This window comes from Phytophthora sojae, assembly GCF_000149755.1.
Source record: "Phytophthora sojae unplaced genomic scaffold PHYSOscaffold_3, whole genome shotgun sequence".
Lineage (NCBI taxonomy): Eukaryota > Oomycota > Peronosporomycetes > Peronosporales > Peronosporaceae > Phytophthora > Phytophthora sojae.
Window position 1 is genome coordinate 2,036,285 of NW_009258117.1, and position 26,831 is coordinate 2,063,115.

Here is a 26,831-nt window from a genome sequence, read left to right on the forward strand (position 1 = left end):
GCCGTTTGCTGCTCGTGTCATTGTCAGTGTGGAATGGATTGCGCTTGCCCGTCATACTTTGTTCATTATTTGTGATGTTATGTTGCTATGTGTCCCGAGCTAGCGATGCGGAGACGGACGAAGTACACGCATACAAAATCGCTGTAGCCGCTCTCTATGTCTATTTGAATTGCCTCGACTGCAGGCTCGGTGTTTTCTTTCTCGTCAGCCCCCTTTCCCTCATCATTTTGAGATCCGCGCCGCGTTAGCGCAAATCGATGTGTATCGAGCTTCCCGCTGTCTGCCGCGCTCACTTCAAGCTCCCCGACCACCGCCATCCTGTTAACGGCAACGTTCCGACTAGGTGACGCGCGTATCTGGAGCTTTGTGACGTGCCTGCAGGTGATCTCCACGGCTGCCACACGCTTGGGTTCGCGCAGTACAATCCGAAGGAACTGTGGGAACATACCACTCGACACCCACAGCGTGCGACTGCCGGTCTCAAGTACATTTGCAGGGCCAAATGTTTCATCGTACGAGCTACTGAAGACCTCCGACACCAGCGCAAGCCCAGCATCGTCCAAGCGATGAGCGTCCAGATCGTGAAGTGAGCTTGGAACAACTTCCGCATCCTCTGCCAGCGGAGTCAGAGGGGTCATCCGCGGCTTCGCACTGGCTGGGCGAAAGCTTTTCCTCCTGTTGGCAGCAGAGCTCGGGTCCAGTTGCCCCTGCTGCTGCTGCTGTTCCTGTTCGTCTTGGATTCTCTGGAGCTCAAGATCCCGGAGCTGCTCTTCAAGTGCTGTGCGTCGCTCTGCATCGTTCGAAGACGAAATGAGGCGCTTGATCTCCTGGATCTGTAGTTCATCAAGATGTGGTTTAATGAACTAGATCTCGAGGTTCTGGACGGAGCAATGCATTGCCGCGTACCTGCGCCTCGAAGTCGACATCCAGCTCGTTGATAGCCTGGGGCATGTTCGATGTTCAGACCCGCCCTCCTCGTCCTGCTCTCGCGTCTGTCTCGGCAGTAGCCAGCAACTGGCGCGGTGAACCGTTTTCGAGCGTTGGCAACCCGCCTCAATGCGCGAAACCAGCTTATTATAGGGTTTACATCCCTAAAAATACGAAATAGTTAATAGCTGTCATCAAGGCAAACAACTTCGCAAGAGCGCATCAAGTTCTCCAGCTCACGATGGTGTCTGTGTGTGGTCTTCACATTCGGTCGCTAATTAGGTCTGTGGACGGATCGGCTATCATTTGCAGGTATGTTCGGCGATAGAGCGATCGAATAGTGAAGATACAATTTGTTTTACGATTGTCTGCCTGCTTTCCCTCGCTGCATTGCCTGTATACTGGTGTCGTTCTAGGCTTGATTTGGCATTTTACTGAAGTGTATAGTGACGAGGTGTGATTCGTGAGCGAGCCATCCCCGCCCCCTTTATTGAACTCGAAGCAGCAGGAAATCACCTCGATGAATATGGGCTTGCGCTTGGCTTCGACGGTAGCGATTGCGTCGTCGAGCTGCCTCTTGGTACAAATGCTCAGCTTCTGCACGGAGGAACGCAGTCGCGGCGGTCATACCGTCGGCTACTAGAGGAAACGCCACGAAGAAGTAGGCACCCTCGTGCTCCTGAACGGCCTCGATGTAGTCACCCGTACTGATCACCCGGGCAGCCATGCTCACGTCTTGTTGTATGCCACCAAGAAGGAAAGTGGGTCCGTCCGAGTGCCGCCCGGAATCCTCTGACCCCCTTCGCTCTCATTATTGGCGTTGGAATTTAGTTTCCACCAGCGAGGTGTTGCACTCTACTGCCCTCGTGTTACGGACTATTGAAGGAAGGTCTCGCTGAAAACCAACACGACGAACCAAAACTACCTACCCTTGCAGAATGATAGCACGCCCCTTCAATGAGATCGCTCCTCTTTCGGCCGTCGAGGCAGGCAGACACAGACAGCAATGAAGTCCACCAATACAATGTTTATTATTGTTGTTATACTGTCGCCTGCCTGCTCCCTCACCAGCTACGACCGTGTGACGTATCTGCCAGCTCGAGCAAGTAAAGGTTTTCCGACTTGCAATGCACACAATACACGATTTCACTCACGGCAGGGGCCTCGCCTTGCCTGCCTCTTCAACATGAGACGGGGCGTCACTCACGCACTCACATCTCCTTCATCATGGCCTCCTCCTCCGCGGGCGTGTACTCCGGGAAGTCGGACGACTCGCAGAAGTGCTGCTGCATCTCGGCCATGAGCTGCTCCTCGGCCAGCGCGTGCGCGTCCATGATGGGCTCCGGGGTCGGGATGAGCGGCACGGCCTGCGACAGCAGCGTGTCCTCCATGGGCGAGAACTCGGGGAAGGCCGAGGCCTCGGAGAAGTGGCTGGCCGCCACCTCCTCCAGCGTGCCCTCGAGCCCGAGCTGCGCCATGGCGGCGGCGTTGTTGAGGCTCGTGAGCGGCGGCTTGGCCATCTGCAGCTCGCGCAGCAGCGGCCGCGACGAGGCGATGCCGCGCGTGAGCACGAGGCGCTGGGCGGCGGGCGAGCGGATCAGGCGCAGCATGGCTACAATGAATGGGGGGTGAAGGCTTGAGCTTGGGGCTTAGAGACTGGAGCGCTTGGCTGGCACGAAGCAGATCTGGGAATGAGCTCTCGGGCCGTCGGGAGCCCCACGCTGGGACGATCTTGAAGTTATGTTGAAGCTGCTTGGTGTGTGTTTAGTTTTGGGTGGAAATAGAACTTATACCCTGTAGAAAACGATGGATCATGTCTAGGGCTACATGGAATTAGATACTGCAGAAAATAATGTAGACCTTAAAAATGTTTGGTGATTTGGGGCAGTTTTCCAGAATCGTAAACGGTAGTGGCTCTGTTTATGCTGACGTCTTGTGATTGGCTGGTTTGCGTTTTCGCTTGGAGATTTGCAGCGTTGAAACAACGGCCACCTTCACTTTCTCCGGCGCGGGTGAAGAATGCACATTCGAGAACAGGCTGAAGGTGCGTGTGAAGGTATGAGCTCTGGCGGAGAAGACGGCGTGTGTGCGTTCATCCTTGCTTGCTTGGCGGGCGGAAGAAAACGAGTTTGTGTTGCGCCGCGGTATTATAATAGTGCGTGCCACTTGTGTCATGGAGACAGCGACAAACGCGCGCCGGCCGTGGGACCCAATGGTGATCATCACCAACGCGCTAGGCTAGCTGCGATCAAGCTGGGCTACACCCTCGCGGTTAAATGCTGCTTGGTGTGCGTAGGCTTCAAGGTCAGCGTACGAGCTCCGAATTTGTGTCAACCCCCTGTGCAGCTAGCTGACTCCACCACCTTAGCCCAAGGCCCCACTTAAAAGCTGGGGAACTAAGGTGGTGTACGTAGTACAACGGCGCCATGCCTGTGAGCGTGTTTGCCAGCTGCAGTGTAGCTGGGATATCCCGGCGTAGCCCAATCCAAGCTGTTTTGGGCGACGCGCAACTTCAATTCGGGTTCCTAAGTTGAAGTTGCATAGACCCCGATGCTGCGCGTCCGTGCAAACCCAGCGAGGGTTCGCTCTTGCGTGGATCGGAGCTCATTATCGCTTCCGCCTCAAGTCGACCAAGCCAAGCCCAGAGAATCCCCACCAACAGCTAAGACACCGTCGCCGTCATGCTCCGCATCATTCGGTCGCCAGCCTTCCAGCGTCAGCTACTCGCGTGCGGCATCTCCACGACCAGGACGCTGCTCATGGCCCTGCAGACCGTCAGGCCGCCCATGACGAGCCTCAACGGCGCTGCAGCTACGGCCAAGTTGGATCTAGAGGGCTCACTGGAGGAGGTAGCTTCGAGCCACTTCTCGGAGTCCTCGGCCTTCCCCGAGTTCTCGCCCATGGAAGACACGCTGCTATCACAGGCCGTGCCCCGCATCAAGCCCAGGAACTCCACAATGACCAGCCTCAACAACGCCGCAGCTACAGCAAAGCTTAACCTCAACGGCACGCTGGAGGAGGTAGCGTCCAGCCACTTCTCGGAGTCCTCGGCCTTCCCCGAGTTCTCGCCCATGGAAGACACGCTGCTATCACAGGCCGTGCCCCGCATCAAGCCCAGGAACTCCACAATGACCAGCCTCAACAACGCCGCAGCTACAGCAAAGCTTAAACTCAACGGCACGCTGGAGGAGGTAGCGTCCAGCCACTTCTCCGAGTCGTCGGCGTTCCCGGAGTTCTCGCCCATGGAAGACACACTGCTGTCGGAGACTGTGCCTCGGATGAAGCCCAAGAACACCACACTGACGAGTCTCAATGGCGCTGCTGCGAATGCTCACTTGAACCTTGAGGGTACACTTGAGGAGGTGGCGTCCAGCCACTTCTCCGAGTCTTCCGCCTTCCCGGAGTTCTCGCCCATGGAAGACACGCTGTTGTCTGAAGCTGTCCCCCACATGAAGCCCAAGAACACGACGATGGCCAGCCTCAACAATGCTGCTATCAACGCCAAGCTGGAGCTCGACGGTACGCTCGAAGAAGTTGCATCGAGCCACTTCTCCGAGTCCTCGGCTTTCCCTGAATTCTCGCCCATGGAGGACACGCTGTTATCTCAGGCCATTCCCCGTATCCAGTCCAAGGCCCCCGTCATGGACGCACATGCCTGCGCACAGGAAGAGCTGAACGAAGAGATGCAGCAGCACTTCTGCGAATCGTCCGACTTCCCCGAGTACTCGGCAGCTGAGGAGGAGGCCATGATGCACAAGAGGGAGTAACTTCTTCGCCTCGGAGAGAAGGACTCTCATTTCCCTTGTGTGTTGTGTACAAATCTCCTTACATGTTGTAAACTGCATGCCGAAGCTGATCCAGAGCTAAGTTAGCGGAAGGAGCTAGCAACACGGAACACATTCGGTAACAAATCCATGAAAACTAAACTGCAAAAATTACTTACTGCTTGCAGATGGGCACTTTTCTCCAATTACTCAAAACGTACCCAATCTCTTGTTACCCATTTCCAAATCTACGTGGTGCACTCAAATGTACCCAAGTACGTCAGTGGTATCGGTGAACAATACGCGCAATAGGCGCATCTTCTCGCTCGTTCTTCTCATTCCAAGACCGCCCCGCCTCCAATCCAAGCGCATCCACAACAGCCTCATACCCCCGCAGCCTTCGCAGCTCGAAAACCGCGCTCGGGAGATGCCCCTAAAGCCGTGCTTCAACTTCCAGAGCACGGGCAAATGTCGCTTCGGCGGCTCCTGCAAGTTCGCCCACGACACAGCCACACGCAGCAGCAGCAACAGCAACAGCAACGATGGACCCACTCAACGACGACCCAATAGCAATACTAGCAGGCCTTCAAGAGGAAATAATGGGTCGCGTCGGAGTCCTGACGCTGAGCGGGAGTCTGCACCGGCGGCCCCGTTCTCCCTGGAAGCTCTAGAGACCCAATTGACGGAGAAGTTGGCGTCCGGGACCATTTTCTCGACCCATTCCGACGCTCTCGTGAGCTTCTGGCCAGGGAAAGACAACGTGGAGGTGCTGTGGAAGGGGTTCCTGATGCCCCCGGAGCCGGACAACCCGTGGCTCGTCAACAGCCAGACGCAGGCGCTCAACTTTGTCAACTCGGGGCTCCACGCGCTGCACAAGGACAACCTGGCGCCTCAGTTCGTGAGGGAGCTGGGGAGGACGGAAGGACGAGGAGTGCTGGTCATCCAGGAGCTGCTGGATCTCAAGTACTCGAACGACGCTGGACGACGACGCGACGTCGTGTCCTTCCAGCGAGGACTCGTGCCCTTCGTGACGCTGTTGACCATGCGTCGCATGGAGATGGTCAGCCAGCACATGGACGAAGCCAACTACGTCTACGCGTTCATCCGCACGGCCCACGTGCAGCTCTTTCAGGTGTATTTGGAGCACTTGGAGCAGATTGTGGAGCGCCGCAGTGTCGAGGATCGGACGCTATCCCACGCGAGCTTCCTTCGAGATACTCAAGGTCGAAAGTACGCGCCGCTGTGCTTCACGCAAGTGTGTCTGCCCTTCGTCCGGCTGCTGTACTTGCTGGGGAATAAATTCAAGGACTTTATCTACGAGAACGCCTTCCAGGAGACGGTGAACTACATGGACGCGCTGACTATCGAGTGGATCGACAGCTCTCAGGCCAGCGACTCGCCATTGGACTCGGAATTGTGCTTCAAGACGATGACAGAGGAGATCAAGCGACTGCACAAGATGATCCGGCGTGGAGAGCGAGGTATGCAGGCCGGTGCCGCGTTGAGAAGAGAAGCTCAGAGGAGGGTGAATCCCGACCAAACAGCCCCAGAGCCTTGGGATGTCATCGAAGTGGGCGTTCCTGGAGAGGCTGTGCTAGCGGACGGCAGCGTCGGCCCGCGCCACGACAACGACCGTCGAGATATTCGCGATATTCAGCTACTGCCAACTACAGAGGAGTGTTTATCCCGTGAGCCGCCGCTGCTACCGGGCAACTTCCCCTTCCACGAGAACGCACACTGGCTGCCACCGGGTCCGGAGCGCTGGGTGGATACGCACTTCCGACTGTATCGAGAGGATTTGTGCGGGACGATCCGGTCTTGCTTGCAGGATCTGGAACATCGACTTGCTGAAAGCCGAGGGAACCCTGCAGCGGGGCGTCTACGAGGCGCAGACGTGGACTACAATGTGTACCCGATTATTGAGAGCGATATGCCGCTAAAGCACACGGACAGTAGAGGGGAGAGGGACAGAAGCCGTCGCCTGGAGCGCCATGGACTTTGCATTGATGTACGCTTTCCACAGCCTTCAGCAGCTGAAATGACAGGCCGAGGCAAGGCTGCAAAGAAGAAAAAAGACGACATCAGAAGCCGCAGAGAGCTATGGGAGAAGACTGGTCGACTGCCGTTCAATGGGATGGTGGCATTGGTAACGTACGCGCAAGGAGCTCTGCAGGTGGTGTTTTGCCTCATTGTGGAGCGTGATCTGGATCGCCTGGTGAAGGACGTGGTGGAGGTGACGTTGCAGCCGTTTGAGACGCAAGACTTCGCGATTCTGGAGCAATGGCAGCACGCAACACCAACGCGCGAAAATCGACAGCAGATACACCCGCAGATGCTGCTGGTCGAGTTCAACAAGGTCTTCTTTGTCGGATACGAGCCAGTCCTGCGGGCGCTGCAGTCGATCGAGCCGGCTACGATGCCGTTCCTCGAGTACTTGGCACCGGAGACTCGCCCCGTATTGGAGCAGGTTCGAATGGAGTCTCCCATGTACTGCCTCACGAATGGCTTCAGCTTCGATCTCACCTCGGTGCTGCGAACACATCCCGCAGCGGTGAGCGAAATCCCGCAACGACTACGCCTGCACCCCCTTCAACAGAATTCTCGTGAGGCCTGTGAGAACTCCTTGGTGCGCTACTCTACTCTGGAACGTGATCAGGCGAAGGCACTGGTGGAAGCGTTGAGCAGTCGTGTGGCATGCATTCAAGGCCTCCCTGGCAGCGGCAAGTCCTTCATCGGGTCGATGCTGACGCGGATTATAGTGGAGGCGAGGGTTTCCCCGGTGCTGATTGTGTGCTACACAAACCACGCACTGGACCAGTTCTTGTGCCATCTCCTTGACGTCGGTATTACGAGCCTCGTGCGAATTGGAGGACAGTGCAAGGAGCCGCGACTGGAAAAGTACAACCTGAACAAGCTGCCCAAGACGTTCCAGCGCTACGAACTCAAGCTGCTGTACGAGAAACTTGACAAAAACGCTGATTCTATTGCGTCCGCGCTGCGTGAATTGAACGCAGAGACGCACCGTCCGACGTGGAAGTCGGTCAAGTGGTTCCTGGAAACGAACTACCCGGACGCGTACGACTATTTCGCCGAGCGCAGTGATGAACTGTACGAGGACGACTGGGAGATTGCTGGCGCGAATGACATTTTGGACTACTGGATCCAAGGTAGAGACCTCGACGCAACTCAGCGGCGTGGGCCTCAGCGACACGGTGCCAATGGTTGGATGGATAACTCCAACGTCTGGATGTGGAGCTTGGCGAAGCGCCGTGGAGCGCTAGCAGAATGGGTCGGGGCACTGCGATCGAGTCGTGTCGAACAAGTTGTAAGCGCTCAGAAGGCCTACTGGGAAACGAAGAAGAAGATCGAGACGGTGAAGGAGCAAGCGGACGTGGAAGTGCTGAAGCGTGTGCAGATCATCGGCATGACGACCACTGGAGTAGCGAAGAATCAGCAGAAAATCGCGGCGGTGGCGCCCCCCGTTGTGATTTGTGAAGAGGCAGGAGAAGTCCTCGAGGCACAACTCATGGCGTGTCTGTCCCCTGCCTGCCAGCAGCTCGTGCTTATCGGTGACCACAAGCAGCTACGCCCGCACATTGCTGACTACAATTTGAGCGTGGAGAGCGCCGTCGGTGAGCGGTATGCCCTCGATGTATCACTCTTTGAGCGGTTGGTGGGTCCAATCTCCGGTCTGCCGTTCTGGATGCTGACGGAGCAACACCGCATGCGTCCCCAAATCTCGCAGTTGGTACGAATGCTCTTCTACCCTGAACTGCGCGACGCGCGTGAGACGCTGGACTACCCGCCTCTCCTAGGCGTGGACAAGAACGTCTTCTTCGTGAACCACAACCACCCTGAGGATGGCGCGAATCTTGTCCTTGGAGCATCTGCGCGGTCGCATTCGAACGAATACGAAGTGGCGTACCTTGTCGCGACGCTGAGGTACCTGCTGCAGCAAGGTTACCACACCAGTGACATCGCGATCCTCACGCCTTACGTGGGTCAGCTAATGAAGCTCCGGTCGGCGCTCCGAGGACAGTTCGTGCTGGAGCTGAATGAGTTGGACTTGGAGGAAATCCAGCGCACGTTCGGCGACGATGACGATAGAGATGATGTTACGGAGGAAATTGGGAACGACAGTCCGGCTGCGTTGGGGGCTACTAAGAAGGAGCTATCCGGCGCAATTCGTGCCGCAACTATTGACAATTTCCAGGGCGAAGAAGCAACCGTCATTCTAGCCAGCCTGGTGCGCAGCAGTACGAACGTTCATGGCCGTGGAACCATCGGCTTTCTCAAGACCCCGAATCGGATCAACGTGCTTCTTTCCCGAGCGAAGCATGGGCTGGTTCTCGTGGGTCATGGAGATTTACTCCGTGCCAAGTCACCGCATTGGCAACGGGTGCTCGACCAACTGCAAGGTGATGGCTGCTACGGCAACGGTCTACCGCTTCACTGTCAACGCCATCCTGACTACCAGCGTGTTGCCTCGAGTCCAGATTCATTTGCGTTGTTGGCGCCTGATGGAGGTTGTCTGCGCCCGTGTGGACGACGGCTTCCGCGTTGTGGTCACGCCTGCCCCAAGTTGTGCCATGTCGACCAACCGTCCCACAAAGCTGTCTACTGCACCCAACCATGTCCGCGACTACAGGAGGGATGTGGTCATGTATGTCCCGGTGTTTGCGGGGACCCTTGTGGTCGATGTGAGGTGCTGGTTGGCTCGATCACGTTGCCTTGTGGTCACACGTACAGCAGCGCGCGATGCTTTGAGACGAAGACGCCGTCGAAGTTGAAGTGTAAGGTGATGGTCGACAAGTTCGTTCCTACGTGCGGACACATGCAGCGCGTCATGTGTAGTACTGTGAAGGTCAAGTGCACGCGGAAGTGTGGAGCGGCGCTACCTTGCGGTCACGCGTGCTCCCGTAAGTGCAGTGACTGTATTGAAAACACCCTCACGGCTCGGGAAGGGGAACCGGAACCAGATTTCCCCATCAAACCTACTGAGCATGGAGTGTGTCAAAAGGAATGCGAGCGGTTGCTGCCGTGCTGCCACAGATGCCGTGGGATTTGCCATGGAAAAGCTCCGTGTCCACCGTGCCAGCGCATCTGCGACGTCTTCAGTTGCGAACACGGTTCGTGCAACCACCCGTGCAGCGATCCCTGCGCTGCGTGTACCGAGTCCTGCACCTGGAGCTGTGAGCACGTTGGTGATTGCTCTCTACCCTGCGGTGCTCCCTGCAACCGGAAGTTGTGTGACCGTCGATGCTCGAAATCTCTCAGTTGTGGCCACCAATGCCCCAGCGTCTGTGGAGAAACCTGTCCGACGCAAGAGTTCTGTCACGTGTGTGGAGATGAAGACGTGAAGCAGCGCGTCGCTGACGTGATTCTCTTCCAGTCGTACGGCGAGATCGATCCATCCGAGGACCCTGTTCTGGTGCTCCCGTGTTGCTCGATGGTGTACACGATGGCAACGCTTGACGGCACGCTTCAGATGAGCTCGTACTACGACATGAACCGAGGAGAACCGTTGGGAGCGCTGCCCGGAGGTTATATCGATACGCCCCAGTGTCCGAACTGCAAGAAGTCGATCCGTGGCCTCCGTCGATACGGACGCGTGACCAAACGAGCTGCAATCGACACCGCGGAGAAGAACTTCATCTCCCACTCGCACCGACAGCTGACAGCGCTGCAGGAGCGTGCCAACGCTGCGGTTGAACGCGGCGATCTGTCTCAAGACACAACTCTGCGGCATGATTTACGCACATTTGGGGCAGCGGTGAAGCGTCCGCCATGCCAGAAAGCGTTTGAGGCGTGTGTGGCAGTGCTGACGAAGGCTAAAGGGGGTCAAGGCGGAGGCGACGTGGCTATCGACCAGAGCGCTCTTCCCGTACCCAACTCAAAGTTTCCCTACCTCGGGTACTTTTACCTCATTTCAGCCCAGCTTTCGTGGCTTGGAGCGAACGCTTCAGAAGTTCGAGCGGCAACGTATGCACGCCAAGCTGTCAACACGTTTGTGAAGTCCTCGCTCCTGCAGCAGAGCTACGAAGCTAAACTGATGTTGGTACAGATACTGCTGGCCAGTGCAGAAGGGCGGCTGAGTGAAGAGGTGAGCTCTGAGAGAGGGCGGAAAGCGCGTGAAGAAGCAGTGGAAAAGATCGCATACGAAGCTCACGAGGTGTTGGGCAGCCTGGAGACGAGTACAACAACATTCGTGGCCAAACATGAGCAAAACCTCCGAGTCCTACGACAGAAGTTGGTGAGCATAGTCCGGCGTGCCCGAGACTCTACTTTCTACCAGAAGGTATCCATGGAGGAGCTGAGGACCATCAAAATAGCGATGCAGGCGGAATTTCATGGCTCGGGCCATTGGTATCGGTGTGCGAATGGGCATTCCTACTCGATTGGTGAGTGCGGGATGGCAATGGAGCAAACGAGTTGCCCGGAATGTGGTGCGCCTGTGGGCGGTGCTAACCATAGCTTTGTCGTGGGAAATGTGCACGACGCACGAATGGATGCGTTGTAGCGTGGTTGAATCACTCAGATGAGAGCAATTCATGAGTCCTTCATATTTCAGTTGCTGATAGTTTTCAGTTTCGAGGCACGGAGTTAATGTACCATCAATCAATCGTCAACAGAAGATATATTGTGCATTTCGGGTTTGACTGTGAAGACAAGAAGCCAACGGACGATGGGGCGAAAGACGTTTTACAGGTTGGTAGGCGGCGCTGCTCGTACCCCTCTCGGCCATGTTAATTACGTGGAATTGCCCGAAGACGCCACGGATATTGGAGCTTTCCGCAAGGCGGTGTTTCACGAAATCGAGCCGTCTCTCCCACCCAGCATGTGTCGGTGCTCCATCTCTCGAAGTTTTTACTTTTCAATGTGAATTCGAGCACCTCGGAGTGGGAAAGAGCTTGACTGGCTTTGGACTGAATGACGATGAGCCGCTCATCGTTCAAGTGCCCCAGGTCTGGTTCGATTCAGTCCCTTTGACCGAACAGAACATTGTTCAGGATCTGCGGGAGGCAGTGTTCAACAAGGTAGTTCGCGCTCTCCCGGGCATGATATTAGCTTCCCACCTCAGGGTATATGCGCGTGACTCAAAGAAGTACCTGGATGCGGATGAGATCATTGGGGAGTATGGTAAGAACGAGAAGACGGCGCTCATTGTGGAAGTTCCCGAGATTTCCCAACCGGTAGCTGAATTAATGCCGCGACGTGGTGCTCTCGGACTCCAACGATTAGAGAAACTTGGCGACGTGCCGCCGCGTAAGAAACCCAAGAAGGAGGTGGTGCCACAGTTTATCCCCCACACGAGTCCAATTCAAGCTGGAGATTTCTGCGTTCCTCTCGAAAGCATCCCCGCGTTTGTCAGGATCCAGGACGGCTTCTCCAGGATAGGATCCCCACGTCCATTGTACATGCTGCATGGTCCTCGGCAGTTTGGGAAAACAACGATTGCGCTTGGTGTCCAGCAGTGGTGCATTGGATGCGTCCGGCCATGGCGAGAAGGCGATCGACTGGGCGTTGCTGCTCAACACGCTGTTCTGGAAGTACGACGGCATCAACACGTACTTGGGAGTTTTCCCGATGTCAAGTGTGTCTACATTGCGTTGCAAGCTGATGACATGGCGAATGAGGAACGGTTCTGGAAAACATTGGGGAGGGCCATAAGGGCTGGTAGCCGTTGCTATTGTGACAGCTATGAGTCTTTCATCTGCTTGGTCTACGAAGTTGCCTCGAAGGAGAAGAAGACGATCTGTCTGGTCGTAGATGAACTAGACGTTCTCTTCGGCAACTACGAGCTGGCACGCGCGTTTTTATCTGCGATTCGCTCTTTGAGGGGGAATAGTTCGTTTTGGGGATTCCTCGGTGTGGGCAGCCACAAGTTGGTGCTCGATCACCACATCGCGGGCATGTACACTGCGGCTGAACTCATCCAGATGCAACCGTTTTCCACTGAAAAAATGGCTACATTTTTCAGGCTGATCGCACGACGGTATGATTTCGCTGACTCGCTTCGTCAGGGGATCATTGGATACTCAAGTGGAGCTCCTGGTGAGTTTGCCGCGATGATTCGGTTTACAATTGATAATGGCAAGTGGGGACTTGAATGGGCTGACTGGGAGCTGTGGTTCAAGTGGACGAAATTTCATGAGTACTTGAAGAAACACAATGAAGCCTACGAACGCACACGGAAGCAGCTAGCTGACTTGGATCCATCGAGGTGGGCAGCGCTCGAATGCGTTCTCCAGCACAACGGAGCTCTAACAGCAGACGAAGTCGAGGTGATGTGTGGTGTCCATCACACACGACGTAACGAGAAACTGGTCGACAAGTTGCTAAGTATGGGCGTTGTGGTTAAAGGCAGTGGATTGCAATTGTCCGTCGTCTCCAAGGTGATGCATCGCGTATGCTTTGAAGCGCTTCAAGCGAGAAACGAAGGAAGTTAAATAAAATCAACTCCGAATCGTGTTCTGACTTACCCGATTTTTTCCCGATTGGGCGGCGCTCGTCAAACTCCAATGGTGTGCTAAATTAGCACTGCTAATCTGTAGCATCGTGCCTTACGGCGCGGTAATTGCTCGAATACTAGCAGGCGTTTTTTTCTCTTCGTAAGATCGGAGCATTTCACGCTGATGAAAAAAACGAATCGACGCTATGGGGCTTCCAAAGCACGCGAAAGCGACGATATTAGGCATGTAGTGGAGAGGGTGGCAAGTGGAAATGAAATGGTTGCCCATGCAACGATTTCGAGATAAGAGATGGCTTTATCATTCGGCAATCTACGGTGTTGCGTGTTAAATTGTTATGGATGGGAGTCCGATTGCTTGTTTTCTTGAGATCGGGGCATTTCAGGACGTAGAAAACGAATCAACGCTTTGGGGGGGGGTATGGGAAAACTTCACCTGGTCGATGCTTGTTGCCACCATTTACCAGCCCCAGCCCCAGCCACCCCACGGACGACCCCAGCCTCCGCCCCAGCCTCCTCCCCAGCCACCACAGCCAATGCCCATTCCACCCCAGGGGCCCCAGCCTCCTCCCCAGCCTCCGCACTGCTCCTTCTTGGCTCCAGTCGGAGTGTTCGCAGCACCAGCAGCAGGCGCCACCTCGGCCTGTTTGTCCACCGAGCGCAGGGCAGGTTGATCGGCAGCAGAAACGCCCGCGACAGCGACGGCAGCGACGACAGCGAGTGCAGTGAGCTTCATGGTCTTGACGATGCGCTTGTTCTCGTCCGGGCAAGTTGCGTTGTGGCGAATCGGAGACCGAGCTCCACAACTTGGCCTTGTTTCCTAGAACCACTCGTGGATCTACTTCCATCTCGTCAGCTTGCCAACCGCTTCAACTTGAAGTGAATGAAGAAATCCCCGCCAAATCCTCGAAAGTATCTCGAACTCGAGCTTTCCATGTATTAATCCATGTACTGTGCTTTGCAAATGTTTTGTCGTTTTGACTTGGACCTCTCCTCGATTTATCATTAAGTCGAGGTCGATTTAATAAAACGAGGTCAAAGAAAGGGACAGATCGATCTATTTAGGCGGGCTAATAACTCGAGCTACGACAATCCAAATCAGGGCTCGAGGTCGATCTCCTGGTGGATCTGGGCAGAACGAGGTCGATCTACGGTAAATCGATCCCTTTTGCGTTTTCAAAAGCGCAATTCGAGGTCGATCTAAGTAAATTGAGCTACCGCCTCTGTTTTGTACCCTGATTTGTGGACCGGCCTTCCTCGATCTAGGCCATAAAACGGGGCGACATTTTATCTGCAAAGCACAATACGTATTATTTTAATACTTAAATTAAGTACGGTAATAAAACACAAGAGATATCTAGCCACAGCAAGCGTATATTTTTTGTCACAGCCTCTCTCTCTACTAACTGAGCCTAGCACAACTTACTTCCACGCCGTCTGCAGCGCCTTGCGTTGCGCCAGCGCCTTGGTGACGAAGGTGGCCCCCAGGAAGGCCAGACACAGCAGGATGAGCATCTCGTGGTTGAAGTCGGACGGCAGCAGGTCGAACGACTTGGCGGGCGTCATGCGCACGTAGAACATGTCGAGGCCGTGGGCGAACACGAGCGTGGTCGACTCGAGCTCCGCCGCGGCCGTGCTGATAGACTGGAGGTTCTCCACCGTCTGGTTGTACGTGAGCATGGCTTGCGGCCGGTTGTACACGGGCACCAGCGGCGAGTACATCATCAGACCCTCCGCCTGCTCCTCCGGGGTGAGCGGCTTCTCCGGCTGGCGCGGGTCGATGAAGTTGCGAACCAACTTGAAGATCTGGCCGGTCTCCATGCCCACCAGGACCGACTGGGGAGTGATGCCGTGAGCCGTCACGGTGACACCCAAAGACTGCGCAGATAATACACAACCACCAAGTAAGTACCAAAGTACGAAAGACAATACGTGACATGAGTTCTGGGACGTACCGTGATCTTGGTGGGGTAGATGAAGCTCTTCTGCAGCACGAACGGCGCCTTCGAGTCGAACGACGAGCGCGAATCGGTCCACGAGGGGCGCTTCCACGGGTTCAGCGAGTGCATGCCCACTGCGCCGCCAAACAGCGACAGCGACACCATCTCAGTGCGCTTCTCCTTCGAGTTCCAGAACGAGTACACCAGCCAGTTCTCGCTCTGCACCATGCGGACAGGGCCCGCGGCATGCGAGTGACGAGCGCGGTGGATGATGCGGCCAGCAACCGAGTCAATCAGACTGACGTGGAGGATAGACGTCGGCTCGTTGTCACCCTCGGCGGGCTCCGTAGCGATCGTGGCAAGTCCGAACAGGTTCGGGTTCAGGTATTTGATCAGCAGCGAGTCGTCACCGGTAATCGTCACCGCCGAGTCCACAACCGAGTGGTCGTGGTGGTGCGACGTAGCAATCACCTGCTGGTCGCGAGGCAGCACAACAGACCACACTTCACGAGCACGGTAGTCCACCTTCTCAGCATCGCCCTCGTTCTCGATGACATAGCCGCGAAGAACCTCGGTGCTTTCATCGTACCGGTAGAAGTAGAAGTGCTCCAGCTCCGGGTGAGAAAAGTCAGCAGTCTCCTTCGGGTAAAGCGCCACCTGCAGCGAGTCCTCCGCAATCACAGCCACAGTGCGGCGTGCCGTCGGCTCCTCATCAGTCGTGAGATGCTTCCGCTTAGGCAGCACAACCACCCAGGAGGCACCGGTCGCCGCTCCCGCGCTGGCAGCATCCAGCTTGTGGCCATCGTCACCATCGAGCCACACGAGCTCCGTGGAGTTCGAAACCAGCAGCAACTCAGCACCCGATCCGAGAGCCGGGTGGTCACGAGTCACGAAGAGCTGGTACTCAGGGCCCACAAACGCAGACCACGCCACAGTGCTGGCTTCTGCGCGGATGGCAAAGAGCTTGCCGCTGTCCGTGAGCACCATGATGTACTTGGAGAAGCCGAACAAGTGGGCGTTAGGCGGCTCCTTGCGCGCAGCACGGGACCGGTCGACACCGCGCTGGCGAGTGCTCTCGTCGAACAGAGACGAGAACGACATGACCTTCTCGACAAGGTGCTGGAGACGCTTGACTTCAAGCCCGACCTCCTCCATGAAGGACGGGATGCGCTTGAGGGCCTGCTTCTCGATCTCCGTCTCCGCTGGAGTGATCCAACGCACGCGCTTGATGTTGGCCAGAGCCTCCTCACGCACCCACTGAACGTTACCATTGGTAGCAGCCTCGGCTTCCTCCTCGTTGGACGTCATGACCAACGCGTCATCCTTCAGCACCAGGACAGCACGGCAGCTCGGCGCCGAGTCCTTCTTCGTGTTGGGGCATCCAACGAACGCGTGCGAGACGTCGCCACCAAACGCAGCCAGGTCGAGCTCAGCCTCCCACGAGACCGGGGCCAGGCTCTCACCCCACGAGTACGACGAAATCTCCGCCACCTTTCCACTGCCCTTCGCCGCGGCGTGGAAGAGCACCGAATCGTCCGTGACAGACTCCATCAACGCGCCTTCAGCAGCCACCACAGCAGCAACCTCCACCTTCAACGCGCTCGTAATCTTGAGGATCGCACGCTTGCCGGAGGCCAGCACAAGCACCAGGGAGTTCGAGATGGCCGCATCAATAGCCACCACCTTGTCGCCGCCCAGCTCCAGCGAGCTCAGCGCGGTCTCCGTCGTGTCGTCCTTGTTCTCCAGTCCCTGCAGCAGCAGCTGGTCCTTCGTGAGCGTAACAGCGGCCGTCTTGCCCTGGTCCGTGTCGCGACGCAGCACCGTAGTGGCCTGCACGTCGCCCTTGTCGCCCTCCTTGATCTCGGGGCGGGTGAAGTGGTTCACCACGCGGCCCGTCGAGAGGTCTACTTGCAGCATGTGGCTGCCCGCCATCGCGAACAGCGCAGCGTTGTCCGAGCCCACGTGCCACGACAGCTCGGCCGCCTCAACGGCCGCCTGGGTGAAGCTCTCGGGCAGCGTCTGCACCTTCACCTGCCCGTTCTTGACACTGACCATGGCCACGCTGGCCGCCGTGAGCACCACCGAGTGGTCTCCGTCCAGCGAGAAGAGGCCGCCAAAGACCGCGTCCTTCACCGCCGAGCCCTCGCTCGTCACTTCGTCCCACAGCAGCACGCCCGAGTTCTGGTCCCAGAGTCGCACATTGCGGCCAGACCTAAAGGGATACACATGAGGCTTGTCAGAGATATAGTTCCCCCTCAATTAGAATAAAAGTATTTCAGTTGCCACGTACCCCGACACCGACAGCAGACCGTAGTTCGTGAGCTGGATGTCGTCGATAGCGTCCCCTGAATAGTCATATAAAAACATTTTTTCAGCATGCCGTCCTAAAAATAAAAAGATCTTTGACATTCCCCGTCCTAACCTTCGGGAAATACGCGGCGCCACTGAACCTCGCCCGTCTTCGAGTCCAGCCGCGCCAGCGCCCGCGAGCGCGCGTCCGACGCCACGTACACGGCGCGCGTGGCGCCCCTGGAGGCCACAGAGTGCGGCCCGCGGCTCACGGAGCCGCCGAAGGCCACGGCGCGCACGCGCCCCACGTTCTGCGCGCTCCAGTCGAACTCGCCCGCCTGGTCCGCGTACAGCGCGCGCGTGGCGCCCAGGCATAGCGCGGCGGCGCCCGCCAGCAGCAGCCTGCGCAGCGTCCCGGCCATCGTCAGAAGTTGCTTCACTCCCCCCTCCTAGGTCCTGCCGAAATGTAATGACGCAGATCGGGCCACGCGGTGAGTAAATGTGACACGAAGGTGGCGAATGTTGCACGAAGATGAATGTCGCTTGAAGACGGATATTACGCGTTTGTGATGTTGTACGCATGTAACCCGAAGACGAATTCGCTCGTGCAACATTCCCTACGCGTAACATCCGTCTTCATATAACGAGGTTTGATCCTGGTAGTGCTTCGGTTACGAAGTGTGAACCAGGATCAATTCGATGCACCTGACATGTGGCGCACATGAAGTAAAAATATAGGTAATCGGGATCGGAGGGCTCCGGATTGCTAAAATCGCTGAAAACCACAATAGTGCTTCGGTTGCGAGGCATGCCCAGCCAGGATTAATTCGAGGCACGTATATGTAGCGCGCATGAAGTAAAAGTATACTCAACTCGAGAGGCGATTGAGTAGGATATTCGTCCAGAGATTAAGGGTAAAACGTTAAGTATGAAGATGGCGTCAAAAAAACTTTTTTTTACTTTTTGTAAATGGAGGCAGTGGGAACTCCGCTCTTCAACGGAATTGCATGCATATTCAGGCGCACTACCGGCAGTTTCTCGCTCGGAGCGCTTCAAAACACACGCGATGCATCACTTTGGAGACGATGGACAATTGCAGCCCACTGCCTTTAACCACAACGCCCATACTTACGACCAGCTTCTCGTTATTTCGTGTGTGACGGACACCACACATCACATCGACATCGTCTGCTGTCAACAACCCGTTGTGCTGAAGAAGCGCTTTCCACCTCAGATATATTTCTTTTTTTTACATGGAGAGCTCGAGCTCGAGTTCGAGATCCTTTCGAGGATTTGGCGGGGATTTCTTCATTCACTTCAAGTTGAAGCGGTTGGCAAGCTGACGAGATGGAAGTAGATCCACGAGTGGTTCTAGGAAACAAGGCCAAGTTGTGGAGCTCGGTCTCCGATTCGCCACAACGCAACTTGCCTGGACGAGGACAAGCGCATCGTCAAGACCATGAAGCTCGCTGCTCTCGCCGTCGTCGCTGCCGTCGCTGTCGCGGGCGTTTCTGCTGCCGATCAACCTGCCCTGCGCTCGGTGGACAAACAGGCCGAGGTGGCACCTGCTGCTGGTGCTACGAGCACTCCGACTGGAACCAAGAAGGAGCAGTGCGGAGGCTGGGGAGGAGGCTGGGGCCCTTGGGGTGGAATGGGCATTGGCTGTGGCGGCTGGGGAGGAGGCTGGGGCGGAGGCTGGGGTCGTCCGTGGGGTGGCTGGGGCTGGGGCTGGTAAATGGTGGCAACAAGCATCGACCAGGTGAAGTTTTCCCATACTCCCCAAAGCTTCGCTCCAAGCTTTGATCCATTCTCCAGAACCCTGAAGTGCTTAAAGAAGCTGCGCTTGCTAGCTTTCGGGCAATTATCTAATTCAGTTTTAAAACGATTTTAACACGGGTACACTTTAGTGCTACTAAGCATTCTACCTTCGAATTGTGAAGTGTACTGTTGTGGCTTTCGTTGACCCAGACCTAAAGTGAATTTGGTTTTGTCCGGATCAATCAATTTTTGCGACAGGGAGGCAGAAGAAAACCCGTGGGTCATTCTGCAGTATCCCAACGAGAAGGATGCTTGGTAATAAAGGCATGCACCAGAAGAAAGCATGCGTCTACTTCCTTAGCGGAACCTGTCGCTATGGAGAATCATGCCGGTTTTCTCATGCAATCGGCGTCCCCGCCGACGCAGTTGGAAGTATGAGCAGCACGCGGTTAGCTCGCGTTGACGACCACAGTAGCACGGATGCACTGGCAGACTCGAGAGTAGTGACTTCTTTCAAGCTGGAGGAGCTCCAGCAGCAACTAGCTGTGAAGCTGGTGTCGAGTTCGTTATCTTCCGGTCATTCCGATGTGTTGGTCTGCTTCTCGCCTGGACAAGACGACTTGGAAGGGCTGTGGAAGGGCTTTTTAACGCGAGCCGACCCGTGGCCAATAAACAGCCAGACTCAAGCGTTGAACTTCATCAACTCTGGGTTGTACGCACTGACGACGGAAAACTCGGCCAGTGCTTTCGTCAAGGAGCTGGGGAAGACTGATGGACGGGGGATTGCGGTTCTTCGAGAGCTTCTGGAGCTCGAATACTCAACGGACGCGAGCAGACAGCGCGACGTGGTGTCGTTCCAGAGGGGGATGGTCTCTTTCGTGGCCATGTCACTATGCGGCGTATCGAGCTGATCAGCCTCCACATGGATGAAGCCAACTACGTGTACTCGTTTCTTCGGTCTACATACCCGAAGCTCTGTACCGTGTTCCAAGCGAATTGGAAGAAGATCGTTGAACGCTACAGCTTTGAGGACCCCGCGCTACCACACGCCAGCTTTTTGGAGAACACGGGAGGCCGCAGATATGCCCCGCTCTGCTTTACACAAGTTGGTCTCCCTTTCATTCGGCTAATGTACTTGCTGGGCAGCAAGTTCAAAAAGGTAATTTACGAGGCTCCATTCAAAGAAGCACTAAACGGCGTGGACGCCCTCACCTCCAAGTGGATCGCTGAAGCGAAAGGGAATGAAAATCCGCTCGACTCGGCATTATGCTTTAGGATCATGAGGGAAGAAGTGGCGCGGCTGAATAAAATGGTTCGACGTGGTGATCGCAACATCCAACTGGGTAGTGAACTGAAAGCAAAACCGCAGCAGAAATCGGCTTCAAACTCAACGATGGACGAATTTTGGGATATGGTCGAGGTTGGGATTCCTGGAAAAGTCGAACTGGCAGATGGACGCGTTGGACCGCGCTACGACAACGATCGCAGGGACATCAGCGGTATCCAGCTATTGCCTACAAGTGACGAGTGCTTTCGCGCCTGCCGACATTGGTACCGGGAAATTTGCCATTCCACAAAAATGCTCACTGGTTACCCCCAGGACCTGAGCGTTGGGTGGATACGCACTTTCGGCTGTATCGAGAAGATGTGTGCTGTTCACTTCGGACCTGCCTGCAGGATCTCGAGTGTCGTCTGTCAGTCGCGATAATTTCGTTGGTGGGCGCGTGCGCGACGCCAATGTGGACTACAACGTCTACCCGATCGTCCAGACTTTCACGGCACTGATGCATTCAGTGAAACCAGCGGAACAGCTCGGACTCTGCATCACAGTGCGGTTCCCACAGCCAGAGCTGACCGGGAAGGATGATAGAAACCTCGCCAAGGCGGACAGCGTTGATACACGCCGAGACATATGGAGCAAGCCCGGCCGGTTACCGTTCAACGCGATGGTGGCTCTTGTTGTGTACGCCGAGAGCAAGCTGCAGGTGGTGTTTTGCAAGATTATTGTTCGTGACCTTGATCGCCTTGTCGGCACCACAGCGGAGGTCACTCTCCAACCGTACGAGTCCCGCGACTTCGTGGCTCTAGATCGCTGGCAATCCACGGCATTTTTACACCGAAACCAAGATGGCAGCTACCCGGTGATGTTCCTGGTGGAGTTTAACAAAGTTCTTTACGCCGCGTACGAGCCTATACTACGCGCGCTGCAAAGTATTCGACCGGAGACGCTCCCGCTTTTGGAATATCTGGCGCCGGAGACTCCACCGGCGGTGGGCGAGGCGTCGATGGAGCCACCTCGGTACTGTTTGAAGTCTGGGTTTACGTTTGACTTGCTTCCTATCATTCAAAGCTACCCTCAAGGGGTTGGTGGGGAACCACAGCAACTGCGTCTGCGACCACTGCGTGAGGAGTCTCGTCAGAGCTGCGAACGTGCTTTGAGCCAGTATTCGACACTGGAAGGGGACCAAGCCAAAGCGTTAGTTCGAGCATTGAGCAGCCGTGTGGCTTGCATTCAAGGCCTCCCAGGCACGGGGAAATCTTTCATCGGGTCGCTCCTTACTCGAATTGTTCTCAAGGCGAAAGTGTCGCCCGTGTTGATTGTGTGCTACACCAACCACGCGCTGGATCAGTTCTTGTGCCATCTCCTTGACGTCGGGGTTACGAGTCTCGTGCGGATCGGGGCGCAGTGTAAAGAGAAGCGACTGACCAAGTACAATTTGACCAACGTCCGCCAATTCACGCCTCGATACGAGCTCAAACGGCTGTACGCTACTTTAGATACACATGCTAGTGCGATTGCCAATGCGTTGACAGAGATGAGCGCCGACGTGAACAAGCCGACGTGGGAGTGCATTAAGGGGTTTCTTGCCAACAACCACCCGGATGAGTACGACTACTTCGAGGAGCGAAGCTTCGATCTGTTTGGTACTCGTAGAGGGTGGCGAGTTGCAGGTTGCGGCGACATTCTGGAGTATTGGATCCGAGGTCGCGACGGTGCCAGTCACCAGCGTCGTGGGTCGAGGCCACCGAGATCGGACGTTTGGACGTGGAACGTGCCCAAACGCCGAGCTGTTCTCACGGAATGGGTCAAAGTGATGCGGTTCAATGCGGTGGAAGAGCTTGCACGTGCTCAAAAAGCCTACACTGACACCGTGAAGAAGATTGAAGCTGTCAAGGAGGAGGCAGATGTGGACGTGCTTAAACGCATGCAAATTATCGGAATGACAACCACCGGCGTGGCCAAGTATCAGCAGAAAATCGCGGCGGTGGCGCCCCCAGTCGTGATTTGCGAAGAAGCAGGTGAAGTCCTGGAGGCGCAACTCATGGCGTGCCTAACCCCCGCGTGCCAGCACCTCGTGCTTATCGGGGACCACAAACAATTGCGCCCGCACATCACCGAGTACAACCTCAGCGTGGAAAGCGCCATCGGCAAGCGGTATGCGCTTGATGTATCACTTTTTGAGCGTTTGGTGGCCCCAAGCTCAGGACTACCGTTCTGGATGCTGACAGAGCAGCACCGCATGCGTCCGCAGATTTCGGAGTTGTTGCGAATATTATTTTATCCGGAAGTCCGCGATGCGCGCGAGACGTTGGAGTACCCACCGCTTCGTGAGTCACAACTATGCTGAAGACGGTGCTCACGACTCCTTGACGCGCTACCATTCGAATGAGTACGAAGTGGCGTACCTTGTCGCAACGCTCAAGTATCTGCTGCTACAGGGTTACAACCCCGGCGACATCGCAATCGTCACTCCTTATGTGGGGCAGCTCATGAAGCTTCGAGCAGCACTTCAAGGACAATTCGCACTGGCGCTGAATGAGCTGGACTTGGAGGAAATCCAGCAGTTCTGACAAAGGTTTGAACGTACTGGGGGCTTCGAAACAAGATCTCTCGGGGGCCATACGTGTTGCTACTATCGACAATTTCCAGGGTGAAGAAGCAACCGTCATTCTGGCCAGCTTGGTGCGCAGCAGTACGAACGTCCATGACCGTGGAACCATCGGCTTTCTCAAGACGCCGAATCGGATCAACGTGCTTCTTTCCCGGGCGAAGCATGGGCTGATCCTTGTGGGGCACGGAGAATTACTCCGTGCCAAGTCACCGCTGTGGCAACGAGTACTCGACCAATTGCAGAGTGATGGCTGTTACGGCAATGGCCTACCGCTTCACTGTCAACGACATCCTGACTACCAGCGTGTCGCCACAAAACCAGATTCATTCGCGCTGTTGGCTCCTGATGGAGGTTGTCTACGTCCGTGCGGACGACGGCTTCCACGTTGCGGCCACGCCTGCCCGAAGTTGTGTCATGTCGACCAACCATCCCACAAAGCTGTCTACTGCACCCAACCGTGCCCACGACTACAGGAGGGATGTGGCCATGTATGCCCTGGAGTTTGCGGGGATCCGTGTGGTCGATGTGAGGTGCTGGTTGGCTCGATCACGTTGCTCTGTGGGCACACGTACAGCAACGCGCGATGCTTTGAGGCCAAGAAGCCATCCGATGTGAGATGCAATGTGGTGGTTGAGAAGCTCATATCCGTCTGTGGACACAAGCAGAGTGGCGCCTCCTACATCACTGACGTCAAGTGCACGCGAAAGTGTGGGGCAATACTCCCCTGCGGCCACCCGTGCTCCGGCTATACCGCACAGCATCAGCTCTTCCGTGTCGCTGTAGTTGTGGTAGCCTGTTTGACATCCACGCTGCTCGCGAGGAGCGAAGATAGTAGATTAGCATCTCGGTTTGTCAGAGAACGAGAGGCGAGCAGCGGAGACGTACCGCCATCGGCTTGACGGTGATCAGCGTCGAAGCTGGCGAGGGCGGGAATGAACCCATCGTGTATCCGTGGGAAATGTATGCGGTTGAGTATAGACGACTGAAAAAAAGATTCCAATTTCAAAAGATTCCATTTACACAAGTTTTACACGAATTTGATGTGAGCTAGCCCGACGTGACCTCCAATATACATGCAGTAATCACGAAGTCTCCGCACATTCGTGCAGGTGCTGTAGATCGCGGTGCTGGCAGCCCGACCACCCGCAACGGCAAAGGAACCACATCTTGTCAGCGTACGACACGGTCACCTCTTCACCCGGGTAGACGTCTCGGATAGTGACGGCTTCGATGGTCAGCCGCTGGCCCGTTTGGACTTCATGGAATCTAGCGCTCGGGTTGCAAGCATGGTTAAGGAAGCGGAGCTCCCCGCCGACATTCAGCGCGTCGATGCCCACATACTTGTTCCCGGCCGTCCTGGTGCGAAGATGCATCCTGTAGCCGTCGTTAACGGGGCCATTGTTGCACGGAGGTCCAAACAGGTCCATGTGTCGAAGGTACTCGCCGATGACCCCTCCGGCAGGGATGGCAGCCGTGGCCACCAAACCGCGCATACCCGTACGTGTGTTGCGGGCGATGGAGAGCGCACGGCTTTCATGAAGACCATTGCCGCATTCGGCAGCAAAGCTGCAATTGTATTCCGTGCAGAACCGACTGTGCCGGGCATTGAGGCAAGTGCTGGCAGTGCACCGTTCGTCGCACCCGCGGCCGAGCCCCCCCCCCCCTCCCCTCGCACACCGACACTGACGGCCTGGAACTTCCAGTGGCGCGGATTGAGCTGGGCAGCTATGAACTTCACGTCGTTTGGCCAACCGTCGACATGCCACTCGTCCTGAGGTCGGTTCACCGGCGTATCTTCAACAACGGTGGACCCGGGGGACCTGGCGTGCGATGAAGAGACCAACGGTCGTGCAGCGGGGAGCGGCGAGCCGATGAATAGCTCCGTCTCAGACTCCTTGTTGTCCGATGCAAGTGCCTCCGTGTACCAAGCAGGATCAGCGGCAGATCGCCCGCGCGTTGGCCGACGGAAAGGGCTCTGCGGCGACCATGACGCCACCGTGCTCGCTTGGGAGTTCGTACCATTGCGGGGTCCAAACGGGCTTTGTGGAGTCCACGACGCCACGGTGCGCGTTTGGGAACTCGATACCCGTTCGGCATCTGACGTTGGGTCAGGAGATGCAAGCGATTGTGGCCGTGATGGCGTAGCTCCCGTGCATTGGCTGGATCCTCGACTCAGCGCGACGGAGAAGGAGGCGAAAGTCAAAACTGGGCGAGAGGGGCGATTTGCATGGTCACGGAAGCGTTCACGGCGCTGGCAGCGCTACGCGACCAGACCTCGTCCTGGGGAACGTTCCACGGGTCTGGTCCACGGTAGTGCCGATTGCGAGGTTGGGGTCGGGTGGCGTCGAGAGGAGAACACTGTTGTTTGTAGATGCCGAGACAGCAGCGGAAGCAGTCGTCGTTGTAACGGTGTTACACGCACAAGTGGCTACAGCCACTTGTAACTCTAACAGACACGACGTCTGTTAGAGGTTCGAAAGACTTCCTCGACCTTGGTGTAGATACACCAAAGGCTACATACATTTACGACCACCACGACGGGTGGTCCATAAAGACTTATGATTCCTATTGGCTGAGAGCAGCATCTCTTAGCCAATGAGCGACATGCATAGCATTGGAATTCTGCCAACCAGCCGTTGGCAGATTCCTATCTTAGAATATTACATTTAGAGGAAGTCAGAAACATAAAACAAAAATAACAGTTATCATCTTTACCAAAACACGCTACCTAGAGTCTTTATCTTGTTTAAAGTATACTCGTGGATCTCGAGTATACTTAACTCAAGTAAAAGAAACCTACACACGTGCGCACACGTGTAAGCCGTAGTAGTGAGCCAAGGTAGGCCCATTACACCTGGTAGCACTTTGTAGTCCGTCCAACGACCGACTACCTGAACGTTCGTACGGAGCTGTATGAACGAGGAGCCGAGAACCTTATCATGAGCGCGGATGTGCCCCTGCAAAGCTCCATTTCGCCTGCAACTCGTGTTGCACGCGCTGACTGCCTCCACCTGTCGGATCCAGAGTGGGAGGCACTCCAACGACTGTCAACAGCCATGGGGGAGGCGGCAGTAGCTGCGATTCTGCGTACGCTATCGCCGACAGAGCAACATGGTGTTGCTCTGGGATTCATCATGAAGGAGCAGCGCGATTCTGCTTCCTCTACCACGGTGGCGTCGGAGACGACACCGCGTGGACAATCGTTGAAGCTAAACCTGAGCAACTATGTCGGAAGAGAGGGCGAGCATCTCCTCCGTTGGCTTGTCGAACTCGACACTGCCATCGCGGCTCGACTTATCGTCGACCCGTTGTCCAAGGTTGCGTTCGCCATGTCATGTTATGGCGGACGAGCGAGAAGTCGGGCGTATGGACGCCTACTCTCTGATCCTACGTGTTTCAGTACGTACGAGGGTTTCAAGGAGGAGCTCAAGCAAGCGTTTGAGCCCCGCAAAATGAGTTTCGGTCGAGGGCAGAGTTCCTCGACCTACAGCAGGGTAAACATGATGTTCATGCTTACGCGCAGAGAGCACGGCACTTGGTCTCGAACATTGTGACCAGCCCGATAGACGAGGCGACCAAGGTCGTCACGTTCATGAAGGGTCTGAGCGATGGGCCTGTAAAGACCTATCTCTTCCGTGAGTACCCAGGTATGCGATTACTCTTGCGATGCAGGAGGAGTTTAGTCTGAAGCAGGCTAAACTGTATGCGAATGCGCCGGCCTCCAGTCGCGATAGCGGGAGGTCCGGAACCAATGGACCTCTCGAATGCAACAGCTGTTGGTTATCAACAG

The 26,831-nt window shown here is 56.0% G+C and overlaps 8 protein-coding genes across 8 annotated transcripts; 4 read left to right on the top strand and 4 right to left on the bottom strand.

Moving 5' to 3' along the window:
* Positions 1–77: 77 nt before the first annotated feature.
* Positions 78–951, bottom strand: PHYSODRAFT_488430 (hypothetical protein; the record flags this gene model as incomplete). Its single annotated transcript, XM_009524265.1, has 2 exons — positions 78–833; positions 907–951. The coding sequence occupies 2 exons, from the start codon at positions 949–951 to the stop codon at positions 78–80; spliced, it is 801 nt and encodes a 266-aa protein (XP_009522560.1).
* A 1,187-nt stretch (positions 952–2,138) lies between these two features.
* Positions 2,139–2,537, bottom strand: PHYSODRAFT_488798 (hypothetical protein; the record flags this gene model as incomplete). The annotated part of the gene is made up of 1 exon (XM_009524266.1): positions 2,139–2,537. One exon carries the CDS (start codon positions 2,535–2,537, stop codon positions 2,139–2,141), a length of 399 nt encoding a protein of 132 aa, XP_009522561.1.
* Positions 2,538–3,608: 1,071 nt separating this feature from the next.
* PHYSODRAFT_558489 (hypothetical protein) lies at positions 3,609–4,694 on the top strand (the record flags this gene model as incomplete). Its single annotated transcript, XM_009524267.1, has 2 exons — positions 3,609–3,854; positions 4,536–4,694. 2 exons carry the CDS (start codon positions 3,609–3,611, stop codon positions 4,692–4,694), a joined length of 405 nt encoding a protein of 134 aa, XP_009522562.1.
* A 784-nt stretch (positions 4,695–5,478) lies between these two features.
* PHYSODRAFT_543462 (hypothetical protein) lies at positions 5,479–11,330 on the top strand (the record flags this gene model as incomplete). The annotated part of the gene is made up of 1 exon (XM_009524268.1): positions 5,479–11,330. The coding sequence occupies one exon, from the start codon at positions 5,479–5,481 to the stop codon at positions 11,209–11,211; it is 5,733 nt and encodes a 1,910-aa protein (XP_009522563.1). The 3' UTR covers positions 11,212–11,330.
* Positions 11,331–11,968: 638 nt separating this feature from the next.
* Positions 11,969–13,129, top strand: PHYSODRAFT_461174 (hypothetical protein; the record flags this gene model as incomplete). Its single annotated transcript, XM_009524269.1, has 3 exons — positions 11,969–12,168; positions 12,271–12,970; positions 13,028–13,129. Coding segments are annotated over 3 exons (1,002 nt in total), but the record flags the coding sequence as incomplete, so codon positions are not given.
* A 492-nt stretch (positions 13,130–13,621) lies between these two features.
* Positions 13,622–17,812, bottom strand: PHYSODRAFT_328023 (hypothetical protein; the record flags this gene model as incomplete). Its single annotated transcript, XM_009524270.1, has 5 exons — positions 13,622–13,973; positions 14,588–15,039; positions 15,117–17,313; positions 17,392–17,446; positions 17,524–17,812. 5 exons carry the CDS (start codon positions 17,810–17,812, stop codon positions 13,622–13,624), a joined length of 3,345 nt encoding a protein of 1,114 aa, XP_009522565.1.
* Positions 17,813–20,040: 2,228 nt separating this feature from the next.
* Positions 20,041–23,940, top strand: PHYSODRAFT_298235 (hypothetical protein; the record flags this gene model as incomplete). Its single annotated transcript, XM_009524271.1, has 4 exons — positions 20,041–20,795; positions 20,848–22,757; positions 22,780–22,907; positions 23,080–23,940. 4 exons carry the CDS (start codon positions 20,041–20,043, stop codon positions 23,938–23,940), a joined length of 3,654 nt encoding a protein of 1,217 aa, XP_009522566.1.
* Positions 23,941–24,123: 183 nt separating this feature from the next.
* Positions 24,124–24,534, bottom strand: PHYSODRAFT_496874 (hypothetical protein; the record flags this gene model as incomplete). Its single annotated transcript, XM_009524272.1, has 1 exon — positions 24,124–24,534. The coding sequence occupies one exon, from the start codon at positions 24,532–24,534 to the stop codon at positions 24,124–24,126; it is 411 nt and encodes a 136-aa protein (XP_009522567.1).
* Positions 24,535–26,831: the final 2,297 nt, after the last annotated feature.